General features: G+C 37.2%; 2 protein-coding genes across 3 annotated transcripts in view; one reads left to right on the top strand and one right to left on the bottom strand.

Annotated features, from left to right (window-relative positions):
• LOC126756340 (kazrin) overlaps window positions 1–22,212 on the top strand; it is a 156,984-nt gene that overhangs the window by 23,019 nt on the left and 111,753 nt on the right. Inside the window, 1 exon segment of the mRNA XM_050469322.1 lies at window positions 9,741–9,845. The gene's annotated coding sequence lies outside the window, so the exon portion shown is untranslated.
• LOC126756334 (regucalcin-like) lies at window positions 19,200–22,067 on the bottom strand. 2 transcript variants are annotated; one of them, XM_050469316.1, is made up of 4 exons: window positions 21,964–22,067; window positions 19,791–20,373; window positions 19,596–19,716; window positions 19,200–19,503 (listed from the first exon to the last, which is right to left on the bottom strand). In XM_050469316.1, the coding sequence occupies exons 2-4, from the start codon at window positions 20,371–20,373 to the stop codon at window positions 19,311–19,313; spliced, it is 897 nt and encodes a 298-aa protein (XP_050325273.1). In that variant the 5' UTR covers window positions 21,964–22,067; the 3' UTR covers window positions 19,200–19,310. The 2 variants fall into 2 exon arrangements, with proteins under 2 accessions (XP_050325273.1, XP_050325272.1); XM_050469315.1 differs by lacking the exon at window positions 21,964–22,067 and adding an exon at window positions 21,792–21,905.

Here is a 22,212-nt window from a genome sequence, read left to right as displayed (position 1 = left end):
TTGTAGATAAAATCGTTAAAAATTCATTTAATTTTGTTCCACACCGATTGATTTTGTCAATGCCGCCAAATAGAACTCCTTAAAAATTCAATAGCCGCCAGAATATCGAAAAAAACAATACACCTTATGCTAACGATTTTGGTTTCGGTTCCCTCCATTCCGATGATTGTTGACTTGTTTGCATATTAAACTTATAAACGAATGTTTCATTGGCAGTTAGAATGCTCTGCATGAATAAGGAATCGAAATTCGCACGTTCAAGCATGGCCTGTACGGAAGAACTTGAAAACAATTCAGTTTTATTGGGATCGACTGAAATATACGATAAAATTCACTCGCGAGCGAGCTCTCTTGCCATATTTAACACTTGGACGATTTTCAAAAAATTTAATATTTCCATCAGTTGAGCAGGTCGAAGGTCGTCCAGAACGAGGCATGCGATGGTCGCCGTCTTTGAATCGTTAAAAATTCATTAATTGTTGTTCCACACCGACGGATGTTCTCTCACAAACGCCTCAATGCCGCCAAATAGAACTCCTTATTGACCGTCTGCCCTTCCGGAATAAATTCATGATACACCAACCCTAGAATATCGAAAAAAATATTTGGCACAGTAATTAAGAACAGTTCTACTAACTTAGAAAAATATATTGTTTTGAAATATCATATACCCGAGTAATTTTATTACAACTTCCCTGTGCTTTCTTGTCACAATGTATTCCAAGAATTGTTGCTATTGTTCTATAACTTGTTGCTCTTTTCATTATACCTCTCTCCCAACCCTCGTCCCAATTGGGGAAATAATGAGACAGTCGATTTTAACAATCTTCTTTTGAGCAGAATATTACATGCATAAGAACCTCCCAATTAAGCTCATGTAGCTTCTGGTGCTCCACTATCGATGTGTGTGTCCTGGCGTTGAACTGTTCGAATCCAGTTCCTATTCTATTAGTTAAAGCTGACCGCTACTGACCGATTACTGCTTTCAGACGATCTGATTATTAACATTCCTGACAATACTGACTTGGCTATTTTTTGGCCTGGGAATTCGGTTCATGGTGGAGCTTCTTTTTGTAATCAGTAATTTTTAGCTCACATTCGAACTCGACGATTTTCATTACTTTATCGACGTTTTCGATATACTATATTTCCGCTTTTCCTTAGCGTTGCGGACCAGAACACAAAATCGATAATCCAAAATTTCACTTGATTTGCTGTTATAAAATCAGGACCATAAGCACGCTGGGCTTGAGTTCTTGCCTTTATCGAAGAAAAACTGCAAAATATGATGTGTGTTCTCTTTGCTGGTCTCCATCTTTGAATATACTGTGTCAAGCAAATAACTAAGAGAATCTGAAAAGTTTTTTTTTTATTTTCTAACTCCATCGATAACTACCCATAACCCGAAGGCACTCAAATAACACTAGATACAGAATACTAAAGGCATCTATTTGACACATAATGGATTATTTATGCCTTCTTATTTTTACTCCTATCTTAGCTTGCAAGTGAACTAGAATAGTTTCCGAAAAACTACGGAATGAAATAGATGTCAGAATTGCTTCGACTTAACATTGCCTACTTTTCGACGCTCGCTTCAGAAATATTTTTTAATTTTAGATCTTGTTTGTTCTTCTAATGTAAAACTTGATAACTTGATATATATATGTATATAAGTATATATATGCTTAAAGTAATATATTTCTTGCAGTTACTTAAACAAACCTCTCTTATTCTCCCTCCCACTCTAGCCTCTGTTCGTCTGTGCATAAATGAATAGTGGCAAATGCAATTTCGAAAACAAACAATCGCACTTCATTCACCGCATAATTGTAAGTGGTGACAGGCTCCACCGCCAAAATTGATGCAACGGTTTATTTGTACACATATATTTGCAGTCATAGATATATAGTATATGTAACTGCATACATATTTATTTGTCTGTTGGCAAGTGCATTGATATGTAAGCGTGTTCGTTGTATTAGCATTGCCTTAATTTGTATTGCGGTCAAATGTTATCAACAAATCCCACTTTTCACACCAACAATTCCACGTGAGTGTATGTGTGTGTGTGTGTGACGGCAGAACAATCAGATTTAGTTTGTGCCCGCAGCTCACGTCGCGCAGCGCATTGATTATTCTGCTTTGCATGCCGAAATCACAGGCTTAGCAGCAAATTATACATTGCCGAAAGGTGGCAACGCGTGATGGTGCAATTCCCACGTCGTTGTATTAGTTAGTTGCTGTATAAATGGATTTGCTCCTCTATTTTTACATCTATTTTTTGCTGCCGTTTCGGCGTATGTATGTATTGTCACATATTTAGCGCGCTGCTTTAATGTGTAAATCTAATTGTATGGTTAGCTTAATTTGTTTTTAATGGCAATGTAATTTTTTGTTAATTAAAATTCTATCTAAATGCGATGGTGTTTGACAAGGAAACAAGTGTTCAGCGTTTCTGGCTTTAACTGTTGATAACTGCGTAGAAGTAAACCGAAATAATTCGTAGTAATGATCACTTATGGGATATTTTTATGATCTCAAAAAGAAGCGACATGCGCTTCTAAGCTTGTTTTCAGGAATTTTTATAAAATATGTTTACTCTTTTGACTTTTTACTAACGGATGACAAAAATTCTCAACAAAATATAAGGCTTACGGTTGCTTTGCTCGAATCATTGCTATAAATTAAAGTTTCTATATGTTGGGCTAAGTCAAAGCGCTGATCTTTATATACACTTAAGCCTTGATAGTCCTCCGGTGAAAAGTAAATGGAAAGAGAAGTTGAAAAATGGTTCTATGATTACTTATAAAATATAACACTGTTATAATTCACTCATAAAATACTTGTTTGAAAAAGTGTGGAAGTAACTACAAAGTGGTGCTGTCATTGCAGTCTTATGTTCAATAATTCCGACGTAGGCTTTCAAGCTCTTCCCAAATGGAAATAAAGATAAAACAAGAAAAAACGTTAACTTCGGCTATGTGGAAGCTTTAATACTCATAAATCTTCTGCAGAACCTTTCTCTCGAAAACTCGCAACGTCAACTCATCAGATGTTGTCATCGTCCAAGCCTCTGCACCATATAGCAGGACGGGAATTATGAGTGACTTATAGAGTTTGGTTTTGTTCGTCGAGAGTGGACTTTACTTCTCAATTGCCTACTCAGTCCGAAGTAGCACTTGTTGGCAAGATTTATTCTGCGTTGGATTTTGAAGCTGGCGTTGTTGTTGGTGTTAATGCTGGTTCAAAGATAGGCGAAATTATCTACGACTTCGAAGTTACGATTGTCAACAGTGGCGTGGGAGCCAAGTCGCGACTGTTTGTTTCATGACAAACTTCTTCTTCAAACCGTTTTTTTCTTGTTCACAGCCAGACCCATTTGCTTCGCTTTCTTAACCACTCTGGAGAAAGCAGAACAAACGGCGCGGTTGTTGAAGAAATCTCTATTTAGCTTTGCAACGTCTGTCTGAAACCTCGTTTGTTATCGAACGGCTCGGAGATGTCTTTTCCGGTCCTGACAGAGCTTTTGGTATTGTTTAACGTCAGTTTACACAGCCGTATAAGTTTCGCGGGGATACCAAGTTCTGACAAAGCAGCATTGAGGAATTCCTTTTCGTGCTGTCGAAGGCGGCTTTAAAATCGACGGAGAGCTGGTGTGTGTCGATCTTCCTTTAACGGGTCTTTTCCAAGATTTGATGCATGGTGAATATCTGGTCAGTTGTTGATTTTCCAGGTCTAAAGCAAGCAGTTTATTAACGGTTTAAGAAATTTATATGCGATGTTGAGGAGGCTTGTCGCATGTAGTTGGCGCATATTGTGGGGTCTCCCGGCCATATTCTGCAAAGAAGCTGAAGCTATTCTCCTTATCAGTTTTTCTCCGCTGTGTTGTTCTTCAGCCATGAATTGCTATTCGAACTTTTTCTTGGTCGTGCAATGGAACATCTGGTCCATCGTCATCGATTCGGAATAGGGTTAACCATCTCCTGGTGTTATGCTTTCATTGCCATTCAGCAGACTGGAGAAGAGTGCCTTCCACAGTTTCAGTATGCTCTGTCCATCAAGCACTAGATAACCTTTGTTGGTTCTACAAGAGTATGTTTCACGCATTTCGGCCTCATTCTTTTTGTGTCTGCAAATATGTCTCGCTTCTCTCTTCAACTCTCGGTATCTGTTCCATTCCGTACGTGTTGTAGTGGATTGCAACGTTGCGGAGTAGGCAGTCTGTTTTCTCTCCACTGCGACACGGCACACCTCATCGTACCAGCTGTTCTTTTGCATTGTCCGAAAGCCAATGGTTTCGTCCGTAAGGAGATAGACATGGCGTTTCACAGTTCCCTTATATCGAGAGAGAGCAGGAATGCAAGTCCAGAAGAAAATCGCTCGGCTGTCCATTGTGATTGCAGCTTCTTGATCTTCAGCCTTTCTTGTGTTTGTTGACTTGCGTTTGTTGCTGCACAGAGGCGGGTGCGAATCTTGGCTGCAACAAGATAGTGGTCCGAGTCGATGTTAGGACCTCGGAGCGCACGCACATCCAAAACACTGGAGACGTGTCTTCCGTCTATCATAACATGATCGATCTGGTTGGTGACTTTTCGATCTGGAGACAGCCAGCTAGCTTGGTGAATTTTCCTATGCTGGAATCTAGTACTACAGATAACCATATTTCGGGCCCCGGCGAAGTCGATCAGCTTCAACCCATTTACGGATATTTCATCGTGGAGGTTGAATTTACCTACACGATTTTTACATCGTGGCGGGGACAGCTCTAAAGGTTCGCTTCAAGCACTTATAGAATACATCTTTGGTCACATCGTTCTTCTCCTCCGTCGGGACGTGGGCGGAAATCACCGACATGTTAAAGAACTTTGCTTTGATGCGGATTGTGGCCAGACGTTCATCCACCGGGGTGAATGGCAGGACTGGTAGTGTCTCTCCGACCACACATCCCACACCGAAATTGCGCTCCTTTATATGGCCACAAGGAGGTCTCTTGTCCAAGGATGATTTGATCTTATATACTTTTCCTTAACATAATTTTATAAAGCTTGAATATTTTTTTGTTTGTTATTTTGTTTGTTATTGTTTTGTATTATTTGTGAATAAACTGATCTAATCTACATATTTAATTTCTGGCTTAAAATTGTTTCAAAAATCAACCGCTACAGATTTCAAAGTCGCCAAACATTTATCAATGTGCAGCCAGCTATTGCCACCAACCAAGAGAGGTTTCGCAACTGTGACAGTTTATTAGCTGCTCTTCTCAGCAGCTACAAAAGTATTTACGCACAGTCAATACTCGTGTGCAGCAGCAGCATTGTGTAATCGCTGCTTGGGGCATGATAATAAAGTGCAAACTCAACAAACTTACAGCCAGCGCTCCCTGCGGGGTGGCCGCAGAGTCAGGGGGTCACACACATTGCTGGCATGCCAATGTTTTGCTTGCACTTGACCACATCGAATGTGACAGTCGGTTGAAGTGCCACAATCGGGTCATTATTCAAATAAATCCCTGCAACAGCAGCGGTGGCATTCATTTATTACGCTATCGCGTGCACACAAACAGATATAAACACAAATACAAAGATAAATACAAATATTTACATGCACACACACACACACCCAAAGGCACGTGATATACGAACTTCAATTTATTTTGCGTTGCACATTTTAAATTGGCACACCGAAATTTCGTAACATGCCAAACACCAATAAATTTGCAAGCCATCGTTGTTGTTATTGTTTTTGTTATTGAAACTGTGTGTGTGCCGCACACGCGCATTCGAGCTTGTTCGCTTTGTTTTTTGGGGGTTTAATTTTTGAATTTAATATATGTATGTTGTTGGTGTTTTTATTTGATTTCGGTACGCAAAATCGCATTACCCGAAATTAATTGCTTCATTTGGTGCCATTTTCGGGCAAATATTTTATCGCATTTTAATGTGCGTAGCAGGCGTCGCTGTCGCCGCTGCCATCGCTGCCACCGTTGCCGTCTCACTGCAATGCCATTTTAATTAAATATTCTCTGTGAAAATAATGCTCATTGCGTCAATTTAATAGTCGTTGGACAATTAGTCAGGCATTGAAATTATTTATTGCAATTTTCAAATGTATGAAGGAAATTCAGATTCGCACTATTATTATTGTTTTTCTTTTTTGTGCAAGGGAATCGCATTACCAAAATGATTAACAATCGGTGGTGCGTGAGTTTAATTAAAAAATAATAATAATTGCGCATATGAATATGAGTACGAAATGCATTTAATTAATTACAGAATTTATCACCGAATTCAAAATGGAAGTTCTGTACAGGGGCCAATAGGTCACCTGCGCTTTGTAAAAGCAGCTTGTGCATTTCCATTTTTAAGGCCCAGATATTGAAAGAGTTAGTAGAGTAAATCAAGGAGCAGCTATGAATTCCTTTACCTTAAAAGAAGAGAGAATAATTAAGGGTAATATGGGCTTCCTCGGGTGAAAATCAGCCTTTTTTCAACAATTTTTTCTCACATAAAAAATGAAATATTTTACAAGAATTTTTTTATTGTTAAAAACATACACTATTAACTAAGAAATTGTGAAATTTTTGGAAAAATGTATTTTAAACTCGACCATTGCGACGCCATTTCCGGTGACACTTAGGAAAAACGCCCGCGTTGGCAGGACAACTGCTTACCGGATCATCTAAAGTGAAAAAATACGTGTTTTAGTTAAAACCTTAACTTAGAACTTGGCTGAAGGCAAAAAAAAACTAAATACTGGATTTTTGGCAAACACTTTTACAATAGAAATGTAAATTTCACGACATTTTGCATCAGATAGTTGTTATCAAAAAAAAATTCTTCATTCAAGTCTTTAAGGATTGTAGCTTAGGGACTTGTCTAAATTGCATGATGATAGGTTGAGTAGTTCTCGAGAAATCTTGCCAACCGATTTTAAAAACACAGTTTCGAGAAAAACGCGTTTAAAAACAGCGCACTTAGCCTAGTTAGCCACGAGCGCACAAGTTCTCAAGGCTGTATCTCCGAAACAATTACTCGGCTTAACTTGAAAATTTAGGACAATATTTAAGAGGTATTGTAGAATTTAATAAGATAATAAAAAATGTATTTTTTTCATACCCGTAAGACAGGTAACGCCTTCTGCAAGTTGTTTAACCCTGCTAGAAAATGGCAACTTTGTAAAAGGACCCGACATTTCTCTCTCGATGTTTCCAGATAAAAGGAAGAATTTAAGAATAATATTTTTGATATTGCTAATAAAATTATTTTTGTTTTCTGATCAAAATTGACCCGGACTGACAAAAAGAAAAGTAATTCATTTCCAAATATTTTAATACAAATTTTTAATAACTGACCAATACGAACAAACGCTTCATTTAGCTAGTTATAAACATTGCCTGGTAAAGCCTTTAGTGCTTTCAGTCAATTGTGTTTTTTTCGATTCCGGCTGATTTTTGAGGCGTCATTCGCGAATGTTGGATAGTTTCGACGTTATAATCATAATCATACATCTTGTCACCAATGATGACGCGCTTGATGACTGTAGCCTCAGCTACGTTGTAGAACACCTCCTCGCAAACCTCTTCTTGAAGTCGTTTTTGCAAAAGGTTCAAGTCTTTTGGCTTCATACCCAAAACATTAACCCAAAACATTAACCAAAATATGTTGTGTTGGTCGGTCGAGCGATCCATAAGAGCTGTTGAGATCCTCTGCTATCTGTTTGATGAATATGACGATTTTCAATTACTACTTCTTTAACTCTTTCGATGTTATCGTCACTAACTGAGTTGGCTGGACGACTCGCTTGAGGCTGGTTTTCGATGAGTTCACGACCTTCATTGAATACATTGTACTACATATGTAAGTAATTTTGCTCGTGATAAAGTATTATTCTTTCAATAATTCCGTTGCCAAGATTCGAATAGAAGTACAAAGTTTCACGAAAACATGTTATTACATTTTTTTCAATGAAATAATTGCCAGACAGTCCTTTCGCGTTGCAAATAAACTGCATACTGTATAATTAACATATAGAGATCGAACTTAGCACGAAGATAGAAAAGGGCTCTGGATAAAAGTTTTTATTGATTCAGTTGAGTTCGACTCAACTTTCATCTGTTGGCATAGTCCCCTCCATCGACTAGATTAATCTAGATTCCTTACTATACAGAGCGAGTTCTGTGCTAATTGTACTGTCAAGAAATCACTGCTAGTTGTGCTAAGAATCTTAATGTACTCCGATAAATGAATCTATAATGACTAAACCTAATCGAAAATGCTAATGATATTTATAATAGGTCTTTCGAAATTATATCATCCGTTGCTGCACGGCCAAGTTTGAACACAGATTTCAAAAATTTAAAACTGCAATTCAAGTATTTGTTGGAGCTTATTTTTACTTATAAAAGTTCAGTTATAAAATTCCATGCTAGAGATTCTCTGCACTATATGTTATACTAAAAGGTAATGTCTTTCGATGTCCTCTACCTTTTTAAATGAAAAACACAAAAACTTCAAATTAAATGACAAATTTTTATTATCATTCAAAAGAACATTCTTCGACATTTAGTTTTTGCAGATTATCTCTTTCAAATGTTTACCGCGGCTACGTGTCAGGTGGTCCATCCATTGAGTTCAATTTTCGTTGACTTGTTCGATCATTTCGACTGGTAACTGGCGAATAACACGTGTAAAAAATGTCGAAAAAAGTCTATTGAAGAAAGTAACTCTATTTGGATCACACGTTATATGTACCATACACTTGATCATTTTTTTCTACAAAAACCCATGAGAGAGAGCACATTGTTAAGTGCCGCCTCTATAATTTGAATCCCAAAATTAACAACATTTAATCAAGCCTCTCTGTTAATATTCACCTTAAATACTACAGTGATCAAATTGAAAGGTGAATTTTGTTCATTTCATCTCCTTCAAAGTAATCCCCTCACGCTGCAATACATTTATGCCAACGAATTTTCCAGTCATCATAGCACTTGGAAAAATCTTCTGTCGTGATGGCCATCAGAGCCTTCTTCGATTCAGCTGTTATACCCTCAATTGAGTCAAAACGGAGTGGTCATGTGAATTTGCTCAATAGCCAGAAGTTACACGAAGGTAAATCTGGCGAATGCGGTAGTTGCGGCACGATATTAGTTGAAGATGTGGCGAAATGATCACGAATAACCAATGCAGTATGAGATTATCGCACTTCTTTGTTCAATAAATTCAGACATAGAAAAAAAGAAGAATTCACTTTTAGAGCCTCACAAAACGACGGGTATCACAAATACTAATAAATATTTTGACGTGAAATTAACCATAAGTGTCGCTAACAGTACTACGAACTTACTGAAAAAATTACTGATTTGAAAAACACACGATGTATAAATTAAAAATTCACTTTTCAATTTGATCACAGTAGTATGTCAAATCCTATACGAACAGCTAATAAATATCAATGAGCGCATGTCAGTCTCAATTTTTTAATCAATATTTTTTTCTTTTATTTTTTACCATTAAAAACTATTTTACCATTAAAATCTTGATTTCTGAATCACAGGTTTTGTTTTTGAAAGAAATCAATCGAATCTACATTCGCGGACTCAAGGCAACATTTACCTAACTCATTCTGTTACATTTATTTTCATAGCAAGATTGTATTTTTAATTATATATTTATGAATGAGTAATGTAGTTAATTTATTTTTATTACTAATTAATACTTTCTTCATAATCTTTTCAGGTAAGGGCTTGTTAAAAAGGAAAGCAGAACAATCGACTATCAAATATCTGGATTTTGAAATATTACCACGGAAAGCCTTGATATATTAAGGTTATACCTATGTAGGTATGTAAAGTCTATAAAATTGCGAAAGTTTTAAAAGTATTGCTTTATAAACCATCAACCGTTTAACAACTTGTCAAAAGTCCATATAACTAAAGTAATATATAATTTGGTGATAGCTTACTTATATACACATACATATATATATATATGACAATCACAAAATTCAAAAAATAGTTATTTTAAAAAGTTAAATGCGTCGAAAAAAGCTTTCATCATTCTTGGAAATAAATTATAGTTGACGACTGACAGATGATAGTTGAGTGATGATAAGTGACAACTCATAGATGACAGTCAAGTGATGATATGTGACAACTACAAGATCACAGCTGAGCGATAATAGTTGACAACTGGCAGATGACAGCTAATCGATTATAGCTGACAACTGACAGATGACAGCTGGTCGATTATAGTTGACAACTGACAGATGACAGCTGGCACTATTTGTGGAAAAATATTAAAATGAATAAAAAAAGTCACCACCATCAATAATGGTCATAATGAGTAGATGACAACTGACAGTTGAGTTAAGAAAGAAATACAATTTTGTATAAAAATCGTGATTATAGTATGTAATATATGAAATTTTTTTGAAATTTCATACCTTTACTGATTTAAGAAAACCTCAACACTTTTCTTTCCTGTTATACAGAAAGAATGGAATTAGTAAAGAAATAAGCAATCGCAATCAAAATGCCAAGTGCCGGCAATAATCAATCGAACCACTCATTCTGCGTGTGCGTAAGTAAGTTTAAAGGATTATGCAGATGGGTCAAAAGGTAGCAGATAAAAACTACTAAAGTACGAACAATATTGGCGTACGAATTGAACGAGTTTTAAAAAATAGCATTCTCGTGCGCACTCTAAATACACACACATATATATGCGTGTGTGCTTAAACTATTTTTACTTCACTTTTTTTTGTAAGTGTGCATACACGCTTGATGTATTTAAAATTCACAATTTCATGGCTTTTTTCATATTTACCATTCTTGACGGCATGCCGACGCGCAGCTGCCTTGAGTGCCATAAAAACGCGCACACACGTAAAACACACACACATACGTTAGCATAGCGCGCATGCCAACACTTGCAATGGCATATTCCTCTTCCTGTTTTTGTGCTTTCTTTAAATTTTCCCCATCACTTCCGCTTTAAGCGCTGCAACAACGCTCGCCATTGAGCGGCGCACCTGTCGACCATTTGAACGCTCAACCACACCATACTGACCGACCAACAGGCTGTGGCATAATCCTGCCTTTGGAAATTATGCAAGACGTAGAAGACGAAGAAACAGCAGAAGAAGTACCAACAATGAGCGGTGGAGTTGCATGCACAATTTTTCTTGTGCAAATCCTGATTTTTTAATACACTTTTGGTGGCCTTTTGGGGTATTAATACCAGTTGCAGCATAGCTTCGGACGCAGTTTTTACACCGCCCTTCTCTTTTGGCTTTACCCTTTCGACTTATCCGCCTCAGCAGTCAGTGCTCACACTCATGCGCACACAGTATTGCTGTTGTCCAGCAAAGCGGATAAGCAGGTGAATAGGCAGAAAGCTGGCCGATTTTGGTGTAAAGTCAAGCTCCATAGGCGAGTACTTACGTATTTTCATACAAGGTGGTTGAAATATTGATTTCCGCTTGGTTTAATAATATATGTATACTATGAACAGGGTGTAATAAGTTTGAAACGAAGTTTATGCGACTCAAGAAGATGCATTGAAGATCTTATGGAGTATATATGTATGTATGTACATATGACGAGCTGAGTCGATTTAGCATTGTCCGTCTGTCTGTACGAACGCGTACCTCAGATTTAAGATATCGATATGCTGTTTGGCACAAGCTTTTTCTGATTTTTTTTTGTCAGGACCTCCGATGTTGGAACACTATATCATTTAGGTTAGATTAGGTTAAATGGCTCATCCAGAGATTGTACTTGAATTGCTAAATATAGTCCTTTGTGAAGCCGTAGAAAAGTAGATCTCATGTGCTCGATCTTACAAGTTAACTACCGTACAAACTGATCGGCGAAAATCTAGTCCTTTTATAGACAACTTATTCTTTGACAAACTATCTTCACAGTGTTTTGCATAGAATATTGTTCAAGTCAAATCTATAGTCCTCGTATATGTTGCTAAATATAGCTGCCATACACGCTGACAGGTCAAAATCAAAACAAGAATCTTGTCTACCCTTTTATAGTATAGGGTAGGGTACTATAGCATCAGTGCAGACCTCATGGCAGTGTTTTCCGTTAAAGTCCGCTAAGAATATAAATAACGTTTGTCTTATTTTTGTATTTAATTAATTGTGATGACATTTCGAGAGCCAGCTCAGTATAAACATTTTCTCAGAACATTTACTCGCTGTAGGTGTGCGTCTGAGCTAAGTCGTGTTTCGAATCTACGATCCACTGAGTTATAGGTAACCACTAAACCAACATATAATTTAACTTTAGCACCAACGCTCAATGCAACGATAAACCAAAAGGCTTAAGGGAAATTTTATAACCTAATCGCAGTAAAAATCAAAATTCATTAGAACCACCCATTACAGAAAACCATTTGCCCACCATGCAGGAAGTATAAACCTTGTTTTGTGGCTTTGAATGGGCATAATGTTGGCTTTAGTGATTATAGTATTGCGTCTTTGTGGAAATGTTAGTACGATTACAAAGCATAGTCGATTCTTGCGCTTGCTGCTGTTGCTGCACATACACACATACATGTATTTATTGTTGTTTGCTTGCGTTCATTTTCATTTTCATTTTTACTACACCCATTTCTCGTAGTAATTTTTATAGCCGTGGAGAGTGCAGGCCATTCCGGCCATTGCATTGCTTTGGTCGCACTTAAGGCTTCAGCTGCAGCTGAGTGCTCCCATAAAGCTACCAACAACTTTCACCGTTGCTTCCTGCAACATAGTACCCTGCTTTGGCCATTATATTGCACCGCTCCACCTTTCCCGCCCCCAAAATGCCTGTCTGCATAAGGCTTGGATTTGTTGGCCGTTTGTTTGGCGTTGCAGCCTTGTTTGATAATTTGTTTATACAAAATTTTCTTTCAAGTTGCTTTGTGTGAAATTTTCATCGCAATGGTTAGTGGAAGATATGAGATTTTACCATTTTTTTACCGCACACATTTTAACAAAGTTAATATGGCTATGAATTTGTATTCGCATGACCCTTTAAAATTCGCCTTCCTTGTTGTTGTATTCTGAAAGCAAGTTCGTGATGGTGTTAAATATAAGTTTTTTGTGTGGTGGCAAGGTGAAGGGAATTGTGAAAAATATGGACTGTGGGCTGTTGGCGCTGCCAGGTGATTTGCATACAAAGATTAAAGTTCATTTTTCAGATTTCCAATCTTGTTTGTCCAAAATTTGTTGCGGATTAATTTTATAAGCTTACCATAAGTTATGGCATGTTGCATTGGTGTATCCAGTGTTAAAGTTATAATTTAAGCAAAAGCTATGCTAGGGACAAGGAGCTTTCAAGCTCAAAGCGCGCTTTTAAAACATTAAGGGTTTTCACAAGTCTCATAAAGTTATAAGTTATAACGATTCGAAAACATAGCATTGAGAATTGTAATTGTGTAAACTTATTTTTGTATATAATCCAACAACAATTTTTTTTAACAAGTGTAAAAATTTATAATTTTACGATTTTACGATGCTTTACGACGGGTTGTGAGTACCCCAATTGTACTTGAAAAATGAAATGTCTTCGTACTTTTAAAATCTTATTATTGATTTGTGATATGAGTTGTTGTGTTGTTATATTAATATTGTTAATATAAACAAAAATTAATTCTTTTCTATCACTAAGTTAGGTTAAGTCAGATGACAAATCCCTCAGGATGGCGGGGGATCACACTTAGACTTCAATGCATAGTCATTTGTGAAGGTAGATAAAAACTCATTTAGTTGGTTTTTCTCTTTCGTCCTTTATTTTTATTTCCGCTACTTCATCTCACTTTTCGATTGTCTAAAAGTAGAAATCCCAAATGTTTTGTCAGTAACCTGGCAAAGGCAATACGTATGAGAAGGTGGAATCGATGGCATGTGCTTAAACGTAAACGGTTATCTCATCGACTTTTCTCTCTTCTTCGCTGCATGGAACTTAACACTTTCCCCCAAAAAGTCCACAGCGACCATATTCACAAGCTGGACAAAGGAGTGCAGGCTTGACTTTAATATTGTAGTCGATGACGTTAAGATTCCGACTGTCAACAACCCTAAGATTTTAGGTGTGACTTTCGACAGCCTGTGCTCCTTCACTTCTCACACGACTGCAATTATAGTAAAGCCGCAACAAAACCCTTAAGTCATTAGCCGGAAACACATGGCGAAAAGACAAAGAAAGCTTGGCAACATACAAAACAATTGGCCGGTCAGTCCTTAAGTACGACCAATATGGTCACTTGGATGAAGTGAAAGCTGCAAACATATCAGAACACTGCACTCGTAATGAACATAATGAACTCCTCTCCAAGCAGTGTCTGCTGGGTCCCCACATTACACAAGTCACCTCTAGCATGCGCTGCATTCTCCTTTTGGTTCGACCCGTCGAAACAGCTCGTTTTCTGGGCCTGCTGTTGTATGAAGTCGATGTCAACTTATCTAAGCCTTACCATCCTAACCGTGATTAGGTACCCGATTCAACAGCAACAGAAGGTAGTGTTGCGATAATTCTATCTCACCTTTTTTCGAACAGTTTGGATCCGGTAAAATATCAATCTTACCACATGAATCCTGAACCAACAGTTCCCAGTTAGAACTCCTACAATCATTGAAAGGTGAGCTTTACTGAGGGTGAAGAGTTTGCTACGATTTACCCTGGTTCAGAGAGACCTTGCAATTGCCCAGTATCTAGTAGTTGACTAAAGATCGAATTGTCTGAGGCCCAATCATCCAGCAGAGGATCGCAAGAAGTCAACGGAGCTCCTACCGGCTCCCATTCTGCAAAAAATTAGTAGTCTAGACATCCTTTCACTATTCATGAGTGTCTGTATGGGCCTCAAGGCTAATATCGACTACTCTACTATCACAGTAGATAGTCCACACTCTAAAGGAGGTTGCGCTCCGGTTTAGTAAATCTACTGCTAGTTTTATTGCAGCCACTTTCGCTTGGAAGACGCAGCAGTAGTCAAAAAGCCTTAAACTCGAGATGATGGATAGTTCCTGACAGTGTATGCCCCTACCAACCCTCCCCACAGGCTTTTATTCATCCGTAAATATGTTCAGCGCCGCTCTCTTCCAGTGAGTTCCGCCCTCAAATATCAGCTTATGATCTTGGTATTCCAAGTATTTTGAAATGAAATCTCAGTAATTTAGGTTCACAGCTTTCTTGGTCTGCTAAAAAAAAAGACTTCGGAAAACTGGCGATTAAAACTGAATTTTCAACACATGTGTTTCTTTCTTCAATGCTTTGTTAATTTTACAAGACTATTGGGTGAACTTAGCCAACTACTGAATATTTCATTTGGGAAATCCGAAGCTTCAGACCAATAACTTTCTTTCATTAACTGATTCTTTAAAATTTATTTCTGTGATTATTAGCATTTTTGAAAGCTCGCCGAGTTTATGGCTCTTGTGAAATTCAAATATCAATTTCAACTAGTTGGAGATGTGAACATAATGACTTTAAAAACACAGCTTTTCGGACAGATGCTAATTGACGGCCCAGTGCACTCTAGCCTACATGACTTGACTATCAATGAAGACATACAATAAATTTTCCGCCTTCAATTGCCCGAAAGCAATTTATTAACTAATAAAATATTCACAAACTCCGCTCTTGGTTATATAAACTCAACACAGCACCAGTATTCTATACCGTAATAACTCACTTGACCCAAGCGTACGCCTGTAATTGTATATTTTGAACTTCTACTAATAGCTTCGGCATAGCAAATTAGCACTTGAACATTTATTTCACCATTTATTTCACTACCCAATAAAGGATATAACTAAAGCAGTTGGTAATTGCCTACAAGCCTTCACTTTTGACCTGACAACCGAAAATACTCTGAGTGCTACTATTGTCACGTTCGCGCCTTTATCGATATTCGGTTAATTAAAAGTTTGACTTAATGCTGCAAATTCAAAGACACGATTGGCAGCAAAGCAAAAGTTTAAAGTGCTCGCGACTGAAGTGCAGAGCTTCGAGGAAGCGGCAGGAACGTCTCCAGAAAGAAGCGGAAAAATACGCCGCGCGTCTGTGAGAAGACAGAAGGAAATGAAAATATATTGAATGTTAAAACTTTTGTGTATACGAAAATGCCGTTACATTAACCGTTTTTGCTGCGCGCAGGCTCTCAGCTTAGCGCACAAGTTTAAAACACAAGTGCCCCTTTCATATTTTCGTTGAGGAATTCACTTGTCGCACCATTAAAAATGTAACAACCCAACATTAAGTCCCATTTAATGAGCGTATCTGTTCGATGGGTCGAAAGCGCGCGGCTGGCATACCAAAGTATTGAGCGATTTACCTAGAAACGTGCCTTTAGCATTGGTGCCACATAAATATGGACAAGTGTGTATGTAATTGGGAATTCGTTTTGAGTTGGCCACTGAGAGAGGTGAATGAATGGCATAGCAAATTTGCAATACACACACGCACATAAATACCGTAGACATAAAGTAAAATCGTGGTAACAGGGGCACCTGAGTGAAGGTAATAAGGTAGTTACGAGGCAATTCAGTGCGGAAGTCTGGTATTTATGCAAAAGCTCTGTGAGTGAGTGGATGAGTGCAATTTATTTATTTTCATTTCAATATCGATTCGTTAAGTGGAAGAGAAAAGTTATGTAAATTGTGAATTCAACGACTAATTAGAGTATTCTGCGTGCAAGGGCGTGTTATAACAATTTTTCCCTACAATTGAACCATGAGCTTGCAAACAATGTGGTTGAAATGAAGGAGAAGTGTTTGAAAGCAATTGCAACCATAGCAGACAATACAATTTTTACTATTACGAAAATGCGTAGAGGTCTATTGATTACTTAGAAAGCTCTCTGGTATACATTAACGCTAATAATTAATAACTCAGCAATGATTGCAACGTATTCAATACACTTTTTTATACTCTGGTAAGATTTGGGCAAATAATATAAAAGCTTTGTTCGACTAAAACTTATCGAGATAGGTTTATTGTTGTTTATTATTTCATCACACTTGACTTCACTGTTTAACATCAGAGAGTTAGCAGAGGACCTCAATACATATCTCTAATAGATCGACTACATACGTGTTGGTTTGTCAGTGCTGGACTCATACCAAAAGACGATATTGGGTAGAGGTAGTAAAAGAGCTTGAAAACGTTTGGTCCTCACATTCACCACTACTGATAATGAGAGGCATTATGGAAATGGCATCGCAACTATCCAACAATCCAGGGAACGGCGCTTCCAAAATGAGACAAAATTGAAAAAAAAACAATATGCGCTGAAGACACTCAAGGCTATCCGAGGCAAAATGAGTCATTTTGAAAGGGATAATAAAGAATTGTATGAAAGTGTCGTCAGTTGGAGCCATGGTTGATCAGATACTATATATAAATGATTAGGATGACGAGACATGTCGAATTCCCCCAAAATGCTGCTAAGCGAAGGGCTATAACTATGTATACGTTCTAAATTAAGATGCAGACTTGTAATTTCGTACAGGGTATAGAAGTATATAAATATAAAAGTACAAATATCACAAACAATTAGAGATATATCAACTCAAGGAGCTAAGAACAAGCTTTTACATTTCCTCCTTATATTAGGGAAAAAATATAATTAGATGATAACCACGCCCACAAGGAGACGGTTACGTTGAAAACTTTTTAACGAGACTACTCATTAACTAAATATTTTCTCAGGAACTCAGTTTATCAGTAGGACAATAGGCGTAGCGGTGTCTAACCATAGTTCAGGAGGGATTGTAAAATTTGGATTTGGTTGAAATTATTTCGACGCCTTCTTCCCATATACCATATTTTTAATTTCCATATGACTCTTTCACTTTTTTCCTCTTTATTGACGTAGACACCGCTTATGCGGTTATGGCCGAGTTTACAACAGCGCGCCAGTCCTTCTTCCTTTTTGCCATTTGGCGCCAATTTTAAATTCCAAGTGTAGCCAGGTGCTTCTCTCGCTGGTCTTTCGAAACGAATGGAAGTCTTCATCTTCTTCTATTTCCCCCGGCGGGCAGGATGACAGGAGATATTTCGTCTTGTCTTAGTTCATAAGCAGATCTATACGCTTTGTTTCCTTTTCCATTCTGGAGAAAGCAAAACTAACGGCGCGGTTGAGGCCAATGATGAATATTGATCGGCGTACGCCGGCAGCTGTACACTCTTATAGAAGATTGTACCTGCTCTATTCAGCTATGCAGCTCGAATTATTTTCTCCAGGAGTAGATTGAAGAAGTCACATGATATTGAGTCCCCTTGTCTGAAACCTCGTTTTGTATTGAACAGCTCGGAAGGTCCTTCAGTTCAGTTTACATAGCCGTATTAGTTTTGAGGTGATACCAAATTCAGACATAGCGGCATAAAGGCATCTTATTTTCGTGCTTTCAAAAGCAACTCGGAAACGAGGGAGTGTGTCGGACCTCTTTTCACGGATCTTTACCAATATTTGGCGCTTGGTGAAAATTTGGTCGATTTAAGATTTCCCAGGTCTAAGGCCATACTGACAAGATCCAATCAGTTTGTTGACGGTGGGCTTCAGCTTTTCACGCAGTAAGCTGGATAGAACCTTATGTGCGATGTTGAGGAGATTATGCGCAGATTGTGGGATCTCCATTTTTGTGGATTGTACAAAGTACACTTAAATTCCAAATGTCCGGCATGCTTTTGTCCAACCATATTCTACAACGAAGCTGATGCAAGCTCTTTATCAGTTCTTCGCCGCCGTATTTAAATAGTCCATTCTTAAGACGGATAATCACTTTACAGTATATAAATTAAGCAGAATTGGAGTTACCAGAATAAGACTTTTAGGGTAGTCGAAATTAGACCACAACTTTTCATGTTCCTTGTTTGCTTTTTAATTTAATTCCTTAGTTAGTGATGGAAACATATTTCCTTGAAACTGTTTTTGGTAAAGGACTAAGACCAAAATAATATTCCGGGAAGACCATGGTTAAAACTTGGTTTGACGCAAACATTATTTTACAGTTATATGAATTTCAAAATAACCAAACTTAAACGTTAACATAATATGTCGTTTGCTTCACTCCAAAAAACAATAGTAAGAACGTTTCTAGAAGTATGTGTAAAGCACACTAAGTGCTTGCAGCTCATATGAAATCATATGAACTGACCACCTCAAAAGCCAATTGTTATTATATATTTTCCGCTAGCATTACTTCTTTCATTAATTATTTGTTTATTTATTTCGTATCAAACTTAATCAAAAATATAACAAAAACTTTTCCGGCGAGATAACAAATAGCGCGTGTGATTATCGCGGCTCTTACAATTGTACTTTTGTCATCGGCAAACCTTTCACGCCCAAACCGGTCACCTTGTAGGTGTTACCAGCTGGTGGTGGCTGATCATTCAGTTTGGAGGTCGTTACATACAAGATATCCAAATTTGGGCCACCAAAAGCAACCGAAGTGATTTGTTTGCAGGGCATTTTGATTTCCAATAAAACCTCGCCGGTGCTGTTAGTGATTTCAAAAATATTTGTTGTGATCATTTTTATATTAATGTATAGAGTTGTTAAACAAGCAAATACACGTTGGTAAACACTCACCTTGGTTTCACCTTAAACACCGTGGCACCGGTGAAAGTACAAACATAAATATTGCCATCACTATCAATTGTCATGCCATCGGGGAAATACGTACCGGGTGTAAAGATAACTTTTGGGTTACCTATTGTTGCATGAAACAAACATTTGAAATAAAGGACGGGCGGCTATAAAAAAAGCTAAGAACCTGGCACTTACTTGCCACGCCAGTGTCCAAATTATAATCGTACGCCTTGACATTATAGTCCAGTGAATCGATAAAGTAGAATTTCTTCGCCTTCTCGTCCCATGTCAAACCATTCGAGATGCCAACATCAGACTTGATTAACGCTGCGGGCTTACCTTTCTCGAAGCTATACAATTCACCCTCACGTTTCGAAAACATATCCTTTGGATCATTGTACATGGTACCAGCCACAAGACGACCACGTGGATCGGCTTTACCATCATTTAAACGATTCAAAGCCAAATCTGGTTGCACTTCGCGTACAACACGCACAACCTTGGCTTTTGGTGATACACCATCCCAAGCGACGACAACTACACGACGACCCGCGCCTACTACGAATTTGCCGCTCTCACCTTCAACCGGTACAATGAAAGAGGCATATTGTTCACCCTCTAGCACGGCACTGTAGGTTTTGTTCTCTTTGTAGTCATAACGTAGTAATCTGCCAACATCAATGTCGACAAAGTAAAGACTTTGTGTTTCAACATCCCAGTGAGGACCTTCACCAATCAAGGTGCCTGCGTTGGGGAGTGCTTCGATTTTATAAGACATCTAAAAGTATGTAATTTAGTTCAAATTATTTAGAAATTGATTATCGGTTTCTTTCATGAATTTTTTCTTTTTGGTCTTAGCATATGTATATATCATCAACTAAAATGCAACACAACGTATCAACAAAATTTCGAAATTGAGTTTTTTATACGATTTCTTACGATTCACCGCATCATATTACATATACGTATGTAGCATAAAATTTTCAGCTGCCGCTATATGATATAACCACTTTATAACCAATTTATAACCATTTTATAACCATTTGTAACCATTATATAACCATGTTGTAACCATTAATTAACCATTATATAACCAAAACTCAATTTTTTCAATATGAGTGGTTACTATTATACCGTTTTTTTCGCCTGCCAACTTACGAAAAGTGACATTAAGTTATTTTGCATTTTAAGTGTTTAGAATGATTTCTGTCAAACTAACTGCCAAAACACTACTTGAAAAAACTCTTGAAAATACACTATGGGCTAACTTGTGTGCAGAAAAAATTACTGTCTGGCGTAAATTATATGAATCGTGTACGTGTTCTGTTCGAAATGAATAGCCGGCTACTGCCAATAGGTTAAAAAATATTTATAGTTATTTGAATCGAAATAAAAATAAATATTTATATATTCGAGTCTAAAAATTTTTTAATATATTTTTTTATTGTTTTGAAAACATGCCTTATAGGTCAAGTTAGTGTTATTATATACAAATTTACAGTGACAAGCTTAACTAAAGCTATCAGAGCAGGTGTTAAGACAGCTTCATAATAATCTAACTACCTTATCACATCTTCAATAGTACACTCAAAACAATCCATAATTACGAAACCTTATCTTTTAGAAATTAAAAAAAAGTAATTTCTTTAAGGACACTGAAGGTCATAACGGACAAACATCACTTTGATCTCTCGTCAATTTCACCAAATTGTCAACAGCTGTCATTAAACATTGTAATTAATGACTAGTTTGGCTAGACACTTATCTTCAAGTGGTTTTTCCTCATATAAAGTATTAAAAACGCCTATCAATGTTATAATCGTACTAGCGTTATCTCCCACCATATGCTAAAATATGCGAAATTTTAAAGACCCCCATGGTTTATCAAAGACCAATAAGTTTGTGTTACTACTAACGCATACTTCATCATATTCAACAAAAGACCTCTATTCGGCTGCATGACTTGAACATTTTCAAGTTCACTTTGCGTGGTGAGATAAGTTTTAGTATGGCTATCCGGCTGATAAAAATGCTTGAAGTGCACTAAAGCGAAGCACTGCACGGTATCAATAAAAAAGCACTCATATTTATTATACTAAATACTGCTGCACGTAATAAACTTTTTCCAAAACGTTGCAATAAAATCGAGAAAATTTAAAAATGCTAATTTCTATTAACAATAACAACAATTATTACAATTTTCATTGCTTTTTAAGCAGCTGTTTTGCGAAAGCGCTCGAAACACTTTTAATTTACAAACACAATTTCGTTTCAAATCTCAGTAACCACTATTTGTAATTGCAAATTGTAGGCACTATATATTATAAGTTGATTTAGAATCGATTTTGTTCGTTTAACACGTTCGTACCTTGCTTGTGGGAAAATATTTGCAACAACAGACGATTCACTTGCGACTGAACTGCACTGAAATGAATTTCTATATTTATAGTCAAGTGAGCAGCACAGTGGCTCTTAAGTACACTACGATAGGTTCTAGCCATTTATTAGAGATAACAGAAGTGCAAGCAAACTTATATTAGAAAAAAACAAATTGTTTTGGGGACTAATTAGTATTTTAATGAATTCATTTATTCTTATCGAAATTGTCCAAAAGGGG

This window comes from Bactrocera neohumeralis, chromosome 4, assembly GCF_024586455.1.
Source record: "Bactrocera neohumeralis isolate Rockhampton chromosome 4, APGP_CSIRO_Bneo_wtdbg2-racon-allhic-juicebox.fasta_v2, whole genome shotgun sequence".
In the NCBI taxonomy this organism is placed as follows: Eukaryota; Metazoa; Arthropoda; class Insecta; order Diptera; family Tephritidae; genus Bactrocera; species Bactrocera neohumeralis.
The sequence above is the reverse complement of the archived record's forward strand: the minus strand, read 5'-3'. Positions and strand labels throughout refer to the sequence as shown.

Bases quoted from the DNA above. Each gene is read 5' to 3' on its own strand.
- LOC126756334 (XM_050469315.1), bottom strand. The intron at 19,717-19,790 runs GTAAGTGCCAGG...ATGCAACAATAG, and splicing joins TTTGGACACTGGCGTGGCAA to GTAACCCAAAAGTTATCTTT. The intron at 19,504-19,595 runs GTGAGTGTTTAC...AATCACTAACAG, and splicing joins GTGTTTAAGGTGAAACCAAG to CACCGGCGAGGTTTTATTGG.